The 12,159-nt window shown below is 35.9% G+C and overlaps 1 protein-coding gene across 1 annotated transcript in view; it reads right to left on the reverse strand.

Moving 5' to 3' along the window:
• The window catches only part of USH2A (usherin), a 385,041-nt gene that overhangs the window by 207,419 nt on the left and 165,463 nt on the right, over positions 1-12,159 (reverse strand). Inside the window, exons 30-31 of the mRNA XM_084261650.1 lie at positions 6,864-6,977; positions 4,368-4,529 (exon numbers count right to left, since the gene is read on the reverse strand). Of these exons, the coding sequence (XP_084117776.1) occupies positions 4,368-4,529; positions 6,864-6,977 (276 nt within the window). The remainder of the gene's footprint in view (positions 1-4,367; positions 4,530-6,863; positions 6,978-12,159) is intronic.

Consider the following 12,159-nt stretch of genomic DNA (forward strand, 5'->3'; position numbering starts at 1 on the left):
AACCTGGGCAAAGCAGTCTGTCACCATTTTTTAAACTCTTAGGCTTGTAATTAAGGATAACTCTATACCCATTTAACTCAGTTAAGAATCTGTCCTTGTAACATAGTTGACAGAATCTCTTTCCTGAAATACTGGAAACACTTCTTCTAGGTTGGCAGAGAAAAATAAGTTTCATACAGCTGAGTCTTAATAAGAACATCTTCCTTTTTAAAGATTCATGATGAGAACCATTAGATTCTGCTAGGGAAATTATATGAACACAATTTGTTAACATTGTCAAGTATCTAGTGCTGCAGAAAATGCAGACATACATACCCAATGCCATACTCAGTGCAAAGATACATTTACACATTTTTTCTAAAGACATCTACACAGTCATTTCCCTTTGTAAGCATGTTAGGTTACAAACACCTTTTCTTAGTCTATCAAATGTTCAGCATTTAAGAATAAAGGAATATTTTGCTCTATTTTTTTTCCCCTAAAGTTTCTTTGCAAGAATAAGATTTCCACCAAACAAAACTTAGCACTTGGCTCACATCTGGTCATCATTGTCTCTGCTTATACTATATCTTTCTGCATTTATCAGACAACCTTTCTGCTGCGGTATTGACACTACCAGTTCAGGCCACTGCAGTCAAATATATTTCAGTATAAAACTCACCCTGTTTTCTCTTTCATCTAAGCTGGGGTTGGAAAATTTTGTTACTAATTTAAAGAAAAAAGAAGAATGAATACCTTGACTAGTTTAAAACTTTTTTTAAAAAAATACATTAAGAAAGTCCACATTTCAAAGTAGAAGCTTCAATTTTGCTTGTGAGTATTTAGATGGGTGAGACAAGCACCTTTTCCTCTCCACAGAAAACATGAACTCAAATTTTCCTAAAATAACAGCTTTTATAAGATCAGTGTGTATGCATTAAGAGTTTTGAAGATAACTGTACAACCTTCTCCATCTCCTAACAACAGCTGGTCATCTCTACAGAACAGTTAGGCATGCAGGTTTGGAGGGCAGAACCCTAGTGCAAGCGCTTTTCTGAGCTGCAGCTGCTGGTCATGGTTACAGAAGCTTCTGCACTATTACTTAAGAGGAACTGAAAGTCTAAGTACATGGGCATGGATTCACACCGCTTAAATTCCACTAGGGATCCTGGACCGAGTATTTCCTCTTCCTTGTCCCTATCCACTGGGGACATTACCACTTTCACGGGAATTCAAGGTGTGAAATAGCACCCAGATTGCATGGGGAAGTCATACTACATAAGGCAAATGCATAAAGGTGGGAAGCAGAAAAATTGCAGACAGTTAACGAAAGTGCGGCAGTACAGGGGCTGGTTTCATTTCAGCACTTTTTTTACTCACGACACAGAAACCAAATTTGTCAATATGGGGAAAATATTTAAAGGCACTAATGGATGATGGATGCCTAATGGGTCCCCCTTTTCAATGTGGTAGCGTACATTTGCCATATGTGCTTTTAAGGGGTTTCCTTTTTAATTACAGCTCAACCCCTAGAGGAAAGAAAACACTTGAATTTCCATGAAAATCAATGAGCATTTCGAGCCCTCAACTGCCAAGATCAGAAACTAAGTTAACAATGTATTTTCAATTATGGTGTTGAGAAAACATATCCCTCCTCAAGTTATGGATTAATTAGTATGGACCTAAACTGATTGCACTTTCCATGATCTGAAGTGAAAGTCAATGAAGTACTAATTTTTAGACATAATCAATGCCTTCCCAAAAAGAAAGGTTTTTATAAAACCTTTCAATGGATACAGCACCACAAAGACTCTACAACTTTCCAGTATAGCCTATTGGTCAGGAACTCAGTCGTACAGTTATTAAATTAGGAAAATCATTTTTGTGAATAAATAGGTAACAGATGTCAGAAACAATGAACTTTGCCTCTTTGTTTAGGGTCAGTAACATTATGTTCAGGCTATAAGTCACCAACATCACTAGCATAAATGCTGAAAGGAAAAGCATAATAATATGGGAAAGGCCAAAAAAGGTAGGAGAGACACACGTATAACACTGGAAAGTCAAAAGCTGCAACTTGACATCATAAAACCATAACCTTTGTAAAAGAAAAAAAAAGAAAAAAAGAAGAGGGGAAAAAAAAGGGAAACAAAAAAAAAAAAAAAAGATTATGTTATACCTTTTACCTCTAGTCTGCAAAGAAAATCTTGGGGTCTCAAAGGAAACAAAACTAGATCCAATTCGAGATATATGCAGATCCAAGCAAGATTTGAATAAACCTGATTCAGAATGCCTGGGATTTCTAGTGACCCAAATCCTAGCCTGCTGGCTGAGATTGCCTCTTCCTCCTCAGGCAGAGTGAGAAATTGGCAGCTAAATAAAATGGATCCAAAGTAAACAGACTGATTTCTATGCCATGTTCAGAATGGTAGGCAAGAATAGCTCTTCTGCAGTACTACAGAGTGCAGCACAATTTGATTTACTGGCCTCTTTTGAATAAGCAAGATCTTCTGTTCTCTTTACGTCTGCCTAAATAATTTAAATCAAGACTATGAAATGCTGAACAGGATCAAAATTATCAACATTTCTAGAAAAATATGAAGTAGTTGCTTAATAAAAGCAACAAAAGCTCCTCTAAGAAGCTCATAAACCTGATGACTTTTCCTTAGACTAGTTTAGCTGAACATGTTTGAGGTATCCTTCAAGATTTAGAGGTAGAACAGGAGGAATCCAGTCCTGACCCTTTCTGACGTATCCTTTTCTGTATTTTCAAAGAACAACTCCAAAAGTTACTCGACCACAATTTCTATCAATAAGCATTCATTTTGGCTATGAGTCAGAATACAATCAGATGTGAATCTAAACCCAACCAATCAAAATATATTATGGTGAACATTCCCTCAAATGCTTTTCATTGCTTGTCAGTTTATAACCAGATTGCAGATGAATGCATCAGCAAAACTACCTGTGAAGAACTTTCTGTAATGATTTTAGTAAGATTGGAAGTACAGCCATTTGCACTTTAAAATTCTTAAGAATAGTGTTATGGAATGGCCATAAGAGATTAATGGAGATCTTGCAAAAAAGATAAATGGCACTACAAGAATACCAGAAAACTGGGGGGGTGGGGGAGAAATTAATTGAACCTATACTTTTGATAAATATTTATTTTTTTCCTGAAGAAAAATGCACACTAGTTTGAGCTGTCATTATGCTAACCTATATCCTATTTTTCATATTATTAGTAATACATAATGTGGTAGTTTATATTCAAAAATAAAACCAGAATGTATATACCTCATGTATTTATCCAGAAATACACTAAGGTTACTATGGTTACGAAAAATCCATTACCTTTGAATACAGAATGAAAAAGTTTGACTTAAAGTGTGCACTATTTATTATAGCGATCATCAACAGCCTTCAGGAGGTTCTCTAACCGGATTCATTTTTCAGTGTCAAAACTGACCCACCACACCAGTAGCTTATGGCCTGCACAAGGCAAAGAAATTTGAACTATATGAATTTTTAAATATGTTTTATACTAACTCAAGCTACAGAAATGGCTTTGAATTTTAAGGCCTTACATTAAAAAGAAAGTAGGGTCTTGATATCCTTTTTGCCCAAATTGTCTGATATGAAATGCTTTTTTTTTTACTAGTACCTACTACCATATACAAATTCTAATGGGTCCAGAATAGTCTTATGTTGTGCTAAGATACTTCTAACTTAATGTTTTGTTTTTCAGTTGTTTGAATAATCTCTGAACAAATAGCTTGGATGTTTCATTAACCCTCACCAATTAAATTAATATAGGAAATCAGTACTATGCTTCGCTATTTTGCCAAATAATAGTCATTTAGCCTGTATGTAATTGTTTAAGAGTACTGATATAACTTGGGTATTGAAACACTGCCTAACTTATCAGAAGAAAATGAATTCTTAGTTTATGCTTTGAACACATGAATCAAACAGGAGCTCTTGAGGAAAGCAACACAGCAGCCCTCTAGTTAGGAATATCTAAGGAAGACAGTATACATTTTAGCTTGTATCCAATAGCTTATAGTATATTTGTTTCAAGAGATGGATGCTACAAGATCAGAAAGTTATAAAACCAGTAAAAAGATGACTCACGTCCTTTGAAAGAAGACAACTCAGCACAAGATTCAGCTACACCATGGCAACTTTAATTTCTGAAAGCCCCAAGAGATAGATAAAGCTCCTATAGAGAAGTCTTTAAAAAATAGAACCCACCAGGGTTTAAAGTGCATCCAGGCCCTTTTAAATTTGTTTTTCTTTTCCTCTGAATTAAGAAGGGGTCAGTCATATAGTCATTTATAGCAATGCTAAGATACCCATCTACACATGCCACCTAGCACAGAACTCACCTTTTACAACATATTTGGTTCCATTTCCAAAGTAAATGGGTACTCCATTCATATATAAAGTATATTGTGTAATAATACCATTTGGTGTTTTTGGTGGACTCCAACTCATCAGCAAAAACGTAGGAAAGGACATTGCTGTGGGTGGTTGCACATCTTCAGGAGCTGGTAAAAAAAATTATAAGCATGTTATATAATTTTGTATTTCCACAAATAAAAAATAATTTGAGTGACCAGCAACTACGAGAATGATTTTTGTTAAAGCTGACATTTCAGAAGAGATTTTATGCTTGCAACATACAAGCATTTTCAGAACACTCCTATTACATGTGAGGTTTCCTAGCCAGAGACTCCTAAGACAGACAAGGATATAGTCTTTGCTTTTTAACAGAATATTTATGTTTACATAACTTTGTCTTCCCAGCTTGATAACAGCGAGCAAGGGGAAGAGTGCTCAATTTTAGTAAAGATCTTTTTTAAATATGATTTTCTCTTCCTTTATGCTTTTATTCCTACCTACAAAGCGACCATTCTTTGCAATCACAAATGCAGATGCTGTATGCTTAGGCACTACCCCTTACTTCAGACTTTTCATAATTCAGCACACTTAGTAATGTTTGCTTAGTGTAGATTTTATGTATATAATATACTGGAAGTTGGCAATGGATAATAATTTAAAAGCTGAGTTCTCTCACCGTTCCAATGAGTTATATGCTAGAAGCACAAGCAATCCCATTGAATATCGCACGGGGAGCAGAACTCGGGCTTTAGTCTGGGAGGAATATCTTGTAATTTACAAGCTCTGTGCTAGCAATTTAAAACAATAACTAGCAGTGGCTGGCAATGTGAAAACAATATAAAGTAATGAATGTTTCAATAGGGAAACAGGGATAGCTGGAGGGTGCGATATGGTGTCTGTCTTCTGTATCATCAATTTATTGTTACTAAGAGCATGCAACAAGAGCATCCAAAAATAGAAACTCCACACATTGACTTTTTGTTCAATTCTTCTGAGGGATAAAACACATGTTCCCCATGGCTTTATTTGATCTTGGAGGAGGGGGGTGTGGGGGTTGTGGAGAGAATCTAAAAATCTATTCTTGCTTAAACCTTCACTGGATGCTTTTCTCTCAAAAACAAGTAAGAATTCCTGCTTTATTCACTAGGCTCAGAAATTAAGACATAAACCAGAAAGAAATATACAATTCTGTATTTCGTGTTTACATCACAAGGTCCATTAGGTATTTGGCTGTCAGAGGCTACACCCATTCATGGATAATGCTACCAAACTTTGTCAGTTTATTTAGAACTTTGAAGAAGCAATTAATTGGGTTTTGATTTGATTGGTGCCGCTTGCTTCTGCTTACATATACACATCAGAAAGCTGTTCCAGCAATGCAGGACTTCAATCTTCAGGACTGTCCTCATCAGGACAATGCCTTGCATGACTAACTCCTTTGGCAGCAGTTCAACACTCTAGCATTCTTTTAATTGTTATGGTTGGAATTCACATACCTTCATACTGAAATTTTGGGGGGTTTATTGGTAATGTATTATTACCTAGTTTACATGAGAAGATAAAACAAAGAACTGTGGAAGGGAGGGAAGTTTGAAAACTAGTCCACACCATGGAAGATGAAGTACTGTCCTATAAATACATGTCAAAGTCTTCATTGTTCTACTGGTGCAAATCTGGAGTAACTGATGATTTTAACTGGATTAACATGGCTTTGGGATGATAGAAACAGGAGATGTGGACTGTATGTTTAATTGAGAAAGGAGGTACATATGTCACAGATATTTCAGCAGCATTTGCTCTGGTAATTGATGTGTATTACTTATCAGCTTAGTCTCTAAAGTCAGAACTGTAATGTATTTTCTTTTTCTTCCTGCCCTAGTTCTTAATGTAAGCATAGAAAACATCAATTTATACCCACAACCTGCAAGCTTAAGCACAACATGTAAAAGTGTTTAGGAAAAAAAGGGAAAATCTGAACAGTGATTAATAAGTAACTCAATCGGTATTTGGAGGTTTCATCACACTGAAGTAATTGTTGCCTATTGCTGGTGTTTAGCAGTTAAAAGAAACCATGGAAATCAACCATTTGATTCTCAATTTCATACTGTGCCATACAATCAATTCTTTTTAGTCAGACTGTCTCTAGATTTACTTCTGAGCTATAGTAAAATGAGGAAGCTTTCATTAATCTTTCAGATGCTTCATATTAATGACAAGGCTCTTGCATGAACAATGTAACAGCAATTAAAAAGCCCATTAATCTGCATTACAGCTATTAAAGATGCATGTCATTAAAGGGTATGGAGTTTGATTCATTTTCGCACCCCCCCAAAAAATGGAGCAATTATGGTCTGGCAATGCACTTTGTCATCAAATTAGGTTGGGGTTTTCCAGCAAATGGCTTTGCAGCATTTAGCTCTTCTCCTGTTTTATTATTCATGACTGAAATGTGGAAGTCAAGACCTTTGAAATTACTTTACCTTCTTGTGGAGTGGAGATGTTCAATGCATGCAAGCTCTCAGTACAGCCAGCCAAAGTGCAAGCAGTTAGGGTTACAGCATACATTGTGAAGGGATGCAAGCCTGTCAATATGCCTGCAACAGAAGAAAGCATGGTGTTATGCATGTACCCTGTACAGGCTGATTACGTGCTTACATACACAGACAGAACTAAAAAATTGAAATTTTCAGTTACCAGCTTTCACTGTTACAGGCTGGGGAAAAAAAAAAAAAGTTAAGATTTCGTTCCTATTATGCCATGATTTACATCGTGTAAAACAGATTAGAAGTATTTTATTCCATTTTCAATACTAATGATGCAGGTAAGTTTCTTTAGTTATTCTTACTATAACAGATTCAAGATTGATGTACACATTTTAATATAATAATGACAATAAAATTGTGGTGTTTTTCTTACTCCCTGCCTCACAAAGTTTTTTCAGTTACTCATTTTGTCTCTCCAAGGAATTTTCACTGTCTCCTACAAGAAAATCTTTTCAACGTTTCCACTCCACTGTTGCCCCTATTCATCTGACATGATTTTTTTTTTTAATGAAAAATCCTATTTGTGTTCCATTCCTTCAGTGGCAGCATATAGACCATATATTTGCTATGCTACTAGAGTAACATAATTCAGGTGACAGAGTGCCCAAGGGTTTACAAGAAAAAGATCTGTGATCTTGTGTTTTGTAGGCCCTGCTTATGTTTATGAAGAGAAGTTGCTAGATTCCCCCCTATTGATCAGCTACTTGTCAGAGCAAATGCAACAAATCACTGCTTGCCACTTCAGAAAGTTGAGAAATATTTTGAACTACAATATACTGAAGAATTACATGGACAAATAGTGGTTTACAGTCATTTTCAGAAACATCAGCTCTTCCCTCTTCAAAGTAGTATGATGATAAAAGTAATAAGGAATGAAAATCCAGTGGTAATTAAAAGAAGGCCAGTTCACATCAAGTTTTATTTCAAACCATGTTCTCACCTTGACTCCTACAGCTTTTAGTAAAATCAATGGGGTGTTTCATTAAAAAAATTAAATTTATAGCAAACTCTGTTATTTTGGAACTGTCAGACACTGGGACTTTGCAAAGCAGCTTCAAAACCAATAGTTCCTCAGAGAACCATAATTCATGGCCAAACATCCCACAGTACCATGAGAATGGAAATGCCCTCAGCATAACATGCACACAAACAGGTAGTAGAAATTAGTCCTTATTATTCTTCTTCATCGAGTTACTATGCAGTATGAAACATAATTTTGGGTTTACCTAAAAAATGCCCTTTTGCCCCACATTAGCTCTTTCTGGTCACAAAAAGGGCTTGGAAAATGAGATGCGGGAAGTTAACCATTACAGCATAAATACATGATTTTTCCGAGTGGGAAATCAAAGCAAGTATATGAATGTTTATATTACGTTTATGAATAGTTTTGTTCACATAGCAAATATGAGATTAACTTTTACTGAATTAGTGATGATTGTCTTTTCTCATAATTAATCAAAAAACTCCAAAGGTTGGCATTATAATGATCTTTATATTTGAATTCTCTGAGGTCCAGTTCTACTCATAGACACAAGAAGGTACTCGGAAGTAATCACTTTAGACTCAGAGTGCTGTTAAACTAAAGTCAGTTGATGAGGATTTTGCAAATCCCCAGTTAACAGTGGAAAGTTGTGTTGTCATCTTGCCATCTAACGTAAATGTGACAGGAAAACAAAAGAACATTGTGTCAGTTACTACCCAAGAAAACATGCCTGTAATCTTTGTGATGGAAGGCAAATATTTTTTAGAGCACCCAATAATCCTTAAATACGAAGTAATGATGTTTTAAAGCCTTACCACCCCTGTAAAGCAGGAATATTGGACTGTACAGTAAAATCTTCAGCACAGAAATTTCAGTTAAAAAAAAAAAACAACCCATCTTTTCTTTGCACAAGACTTAGTAAAAAGCAGCTATTTCTAGCTCCTAGAGGGTTAAATGTGGGAAAGTATAAAAAGTACTATTGGAATTACCTTCAGCAAATAAACACATGCAGAAAGCAAATCCTCTAACTGTGACATTTACAAGTTCTCTGTTAAGAGAAGCATGGCATAGTGTCTACACCACCCCTCTATTCACTCTGATGTGCTTTAGGAAGCAATTTAGTTTTATTTGTACATTTAGCACTTGTAGCATTCTTTTCTTATGAAGCAGTGAATGAATGCTCCTTGCATTTCCTGATGGAAGACATTCTGTGGGGTCACCAATGGCTTCAGGCACTGAGAGCTGTAGTAATACAAATCCAGAAAGACGCCTGTAGCTATAGAAGGTTTGGATTGGGCTGTTTGGTTTACTTGTAACAAAGTAGAAAGATTTTATATAAAGCACTTGCAGTGCAACAGAGTGTACATTATATCGGAAGGTTTGTGAAGGGCAGTGACAATTTGAAAAAAAAAAAACAACCCCACAAACCACACAACCAATAAACCCTTGTGCAACAGGATGTTAGAGTTAAAAAAAATATTTGGCAAAAGCAGCAACTTAAAAGATAATTTGTTTGTTTCCTAATTAATGTTTTCCCTTCACATGTACTCTTGCACTATTTTCTTTCAACAAAGAAACAGATGTGCTGCATAGGTAGGCAATAGCAAGTGCACAGATTTTATTTACATACTTCAGCAAACTACTTTTTTCTCAGCTGCCAACCTATCTGTTTGGCCAGCATCCACTGTAATCTGTTCTCCTTCATTATGTTAATCTGTGGGCGGAAAGATTTCTGTCATCTTCAAATCGCTTGTACAGCAATGGTAAACACCTTGGCCTGTCTGTAATTGGACAGGTGTCTGCATTGGTGTCACCCGGCTTTTAATTCAATTAAAGAACTGGCTGCTCTGCTCTCATTACCCACTCATTTCCTCTGCACTTTTAGTCAGCCAGTGAAATTTACACTCAGCGCCTGACTATCTTAGAGTACAAAGTCAGCAGTCCCATAGCAAAGATCATCACTGATACAAGTGAATTAATTTATAGCACAACAAAATATTTTTTGCAATACAAACCAGCCTGTGATCCAATGAAGTTCGTTGACACCTTAAAAAAAACAAACAACTTTCCCTAATTCCTCAATGATCACACTCTCAGAGCAGCATCTCTTGTTTATACCCCATAACTGCTGATCTGTTAAGAGGCCATCAGGCTGTCCAATACAGGATGCTAACAAAGCAAAATTTGGCCACAACCACATTTGCATTGGTTCTATTAATGTTAAGAGGAGAGAAGTAGATAAATTGTCACTTTGATCAGGAGACAGAATTAGAGGCACCATCAATATTTAAGAAGAGGGTCAGCCTCCCACATTTGGGATATGAGTTCCATTCATTCAGCCTGCCACTACAGAGCAGCTGAATCCATCTAGACTTAAAATTTACATCATACACTGTGTTCCAAGCCTTAAAATCCACATGGGGAATTGGAGACGTTAAATCATTCTAACACACCACTCCTATCTGCCCACTCAAAGAACCTTTGGAAATAAATTAAAGTTCTAACACAGACATTTTGACACAGTGACCCCATGAAACTGAATAATGTCATTTGTTAAATATGAATGTAAAGTTAACAGTGTAAAAGAGTGATCTGGAATCACACCTAGAACATTAAGCCCACTTTATATGCAAAACTAGTATTTAATTTTCTACAAGTTTTTTAAATTATCTTTAATTATTTGCAATATTTAAAGGGGAAGTTTAGAGTTGTGTCAGAAAATGCTAGCTTCCTTCTTGCAGAAAAGGGATAAAAATATTGACCTGGAGAGTAGAAAAGCGTCAACAATGAATATGTGGTAAAATGGATGCACGGACCAGTCAGAGTCAGCTTGCATGTTGATATTCACTCTATTCGTCATACCAATACGCACAGTACATAGGAAGATTAAATATCCAGTTTCTTTCTTTCTCTTCTGCACAAACCAGGCATTTCCTTTGTTCAGTACTTCTAAAGGGAGGTCTCCTATATTTAGGTAGCTCAGACAGATTTCACAGTATTCTGGCAGATTTTGAGTAAAAAAAGTAGTACTTGTTATCAAGAAAAAAAAAAAAGTTTTACCACTTAAGGTATGAGGTCTAATGTTCTGTTCACAAACACTTAAAAATAGATTTAAAGTCTATTATAGTATTTTAGCAATTTCCTTACCTAGCTAAAAGGCTTCTATGAAAGAAGCTGCTTCACTATTCAAATCTATCACTGTGCTTTTTCAGAAAGTTGCTTCTAAACACCTCCAGGTCTTCAGAGATGAAAAGGCACAGATGCTTATGGTAAATTATAGAGCTTTTACTCCGAATAATGCATCAGTTAACCAAATAGAAATTGAGGTATGCTTTTAAAAATACATTTATTGATGGAGCCTTCCCATGAAAACAAAACTAAACCTACTCAGCCCCACACACAGCTCACACACTAAAAATCTATTTCACATTACAGATGTAATGCAAATGCTAACGTTCTTTTCTTTGCTTCCAAAAAAAAAAAAAATGCACTCAGCTAACAGTGGAAGAGGTCAATTTTGCAAGGCTAGTTTTTACACAATTTTTACAGGTAAATTTAGGCAATTTTAATCATAAATAGGCACTACTTTCAGACGCAGCCTGAGAACTCATGCCTGCTACCAAATATTAAGATTCCCAAAGTCAACCACAGAGCTTACCCACACAAATTCCATTTTTCACCAGCTGTGTGTACTTTTTGCCAAAGGAACTTTTCCTTGCCAGATTTTTTTCATTGTTTCCTCCCTAACTCTTTACTCCATAAGGACCTATTTGAAAATACACATATTGCAATGGAAACAACACTTGACCTTATAGATTTCACAGAATCACAGAATTGTAAGAGTTGCAATGGACCTCAAGAGATCGAGTCCAACCCCCCAATTTACCTTAATTCTTGTCTAAGGTCTTTTAAAAAAAATACCAAATTTCCTCCCTCCCCAAACCTAAAGACTATTTAGCCAACTTTAATGCTTAAGGTCATACAGCATCTGTCTAACAAAGTCATTTCTGTGTCGAGATGCATCATTGCCACAGTACACTTAATCACAGTCCAGTGACCAGAAGAGGAAGTCCTCAACTGACTTTGTGCTTTTGACAGATTGTAGCAAAAATTGTTTAAGTACATGTGTCTTTTACATATGCATTTCTGGACTGAAAGCCTGTGCACATCAATCTGTCACATACATCTGCATTTTTTAAAAGCCTCTTCTACCATAAGTACAGTATGAGTCCCAGAATTTTGAAGACAGGG

The sequence above is a fragment of the Gallinula chloropus genome (genome assembly GCF_964237585.1).
Source record: "Gallinula chloropus genome assembly, chromosome: 3".
Classification (NCBI taxonomy): Eukaryota; Metazoa; Chordata; class Aves; order Gruiformes; family Rallidae; genus Gallinula; species Gallinula chloropus.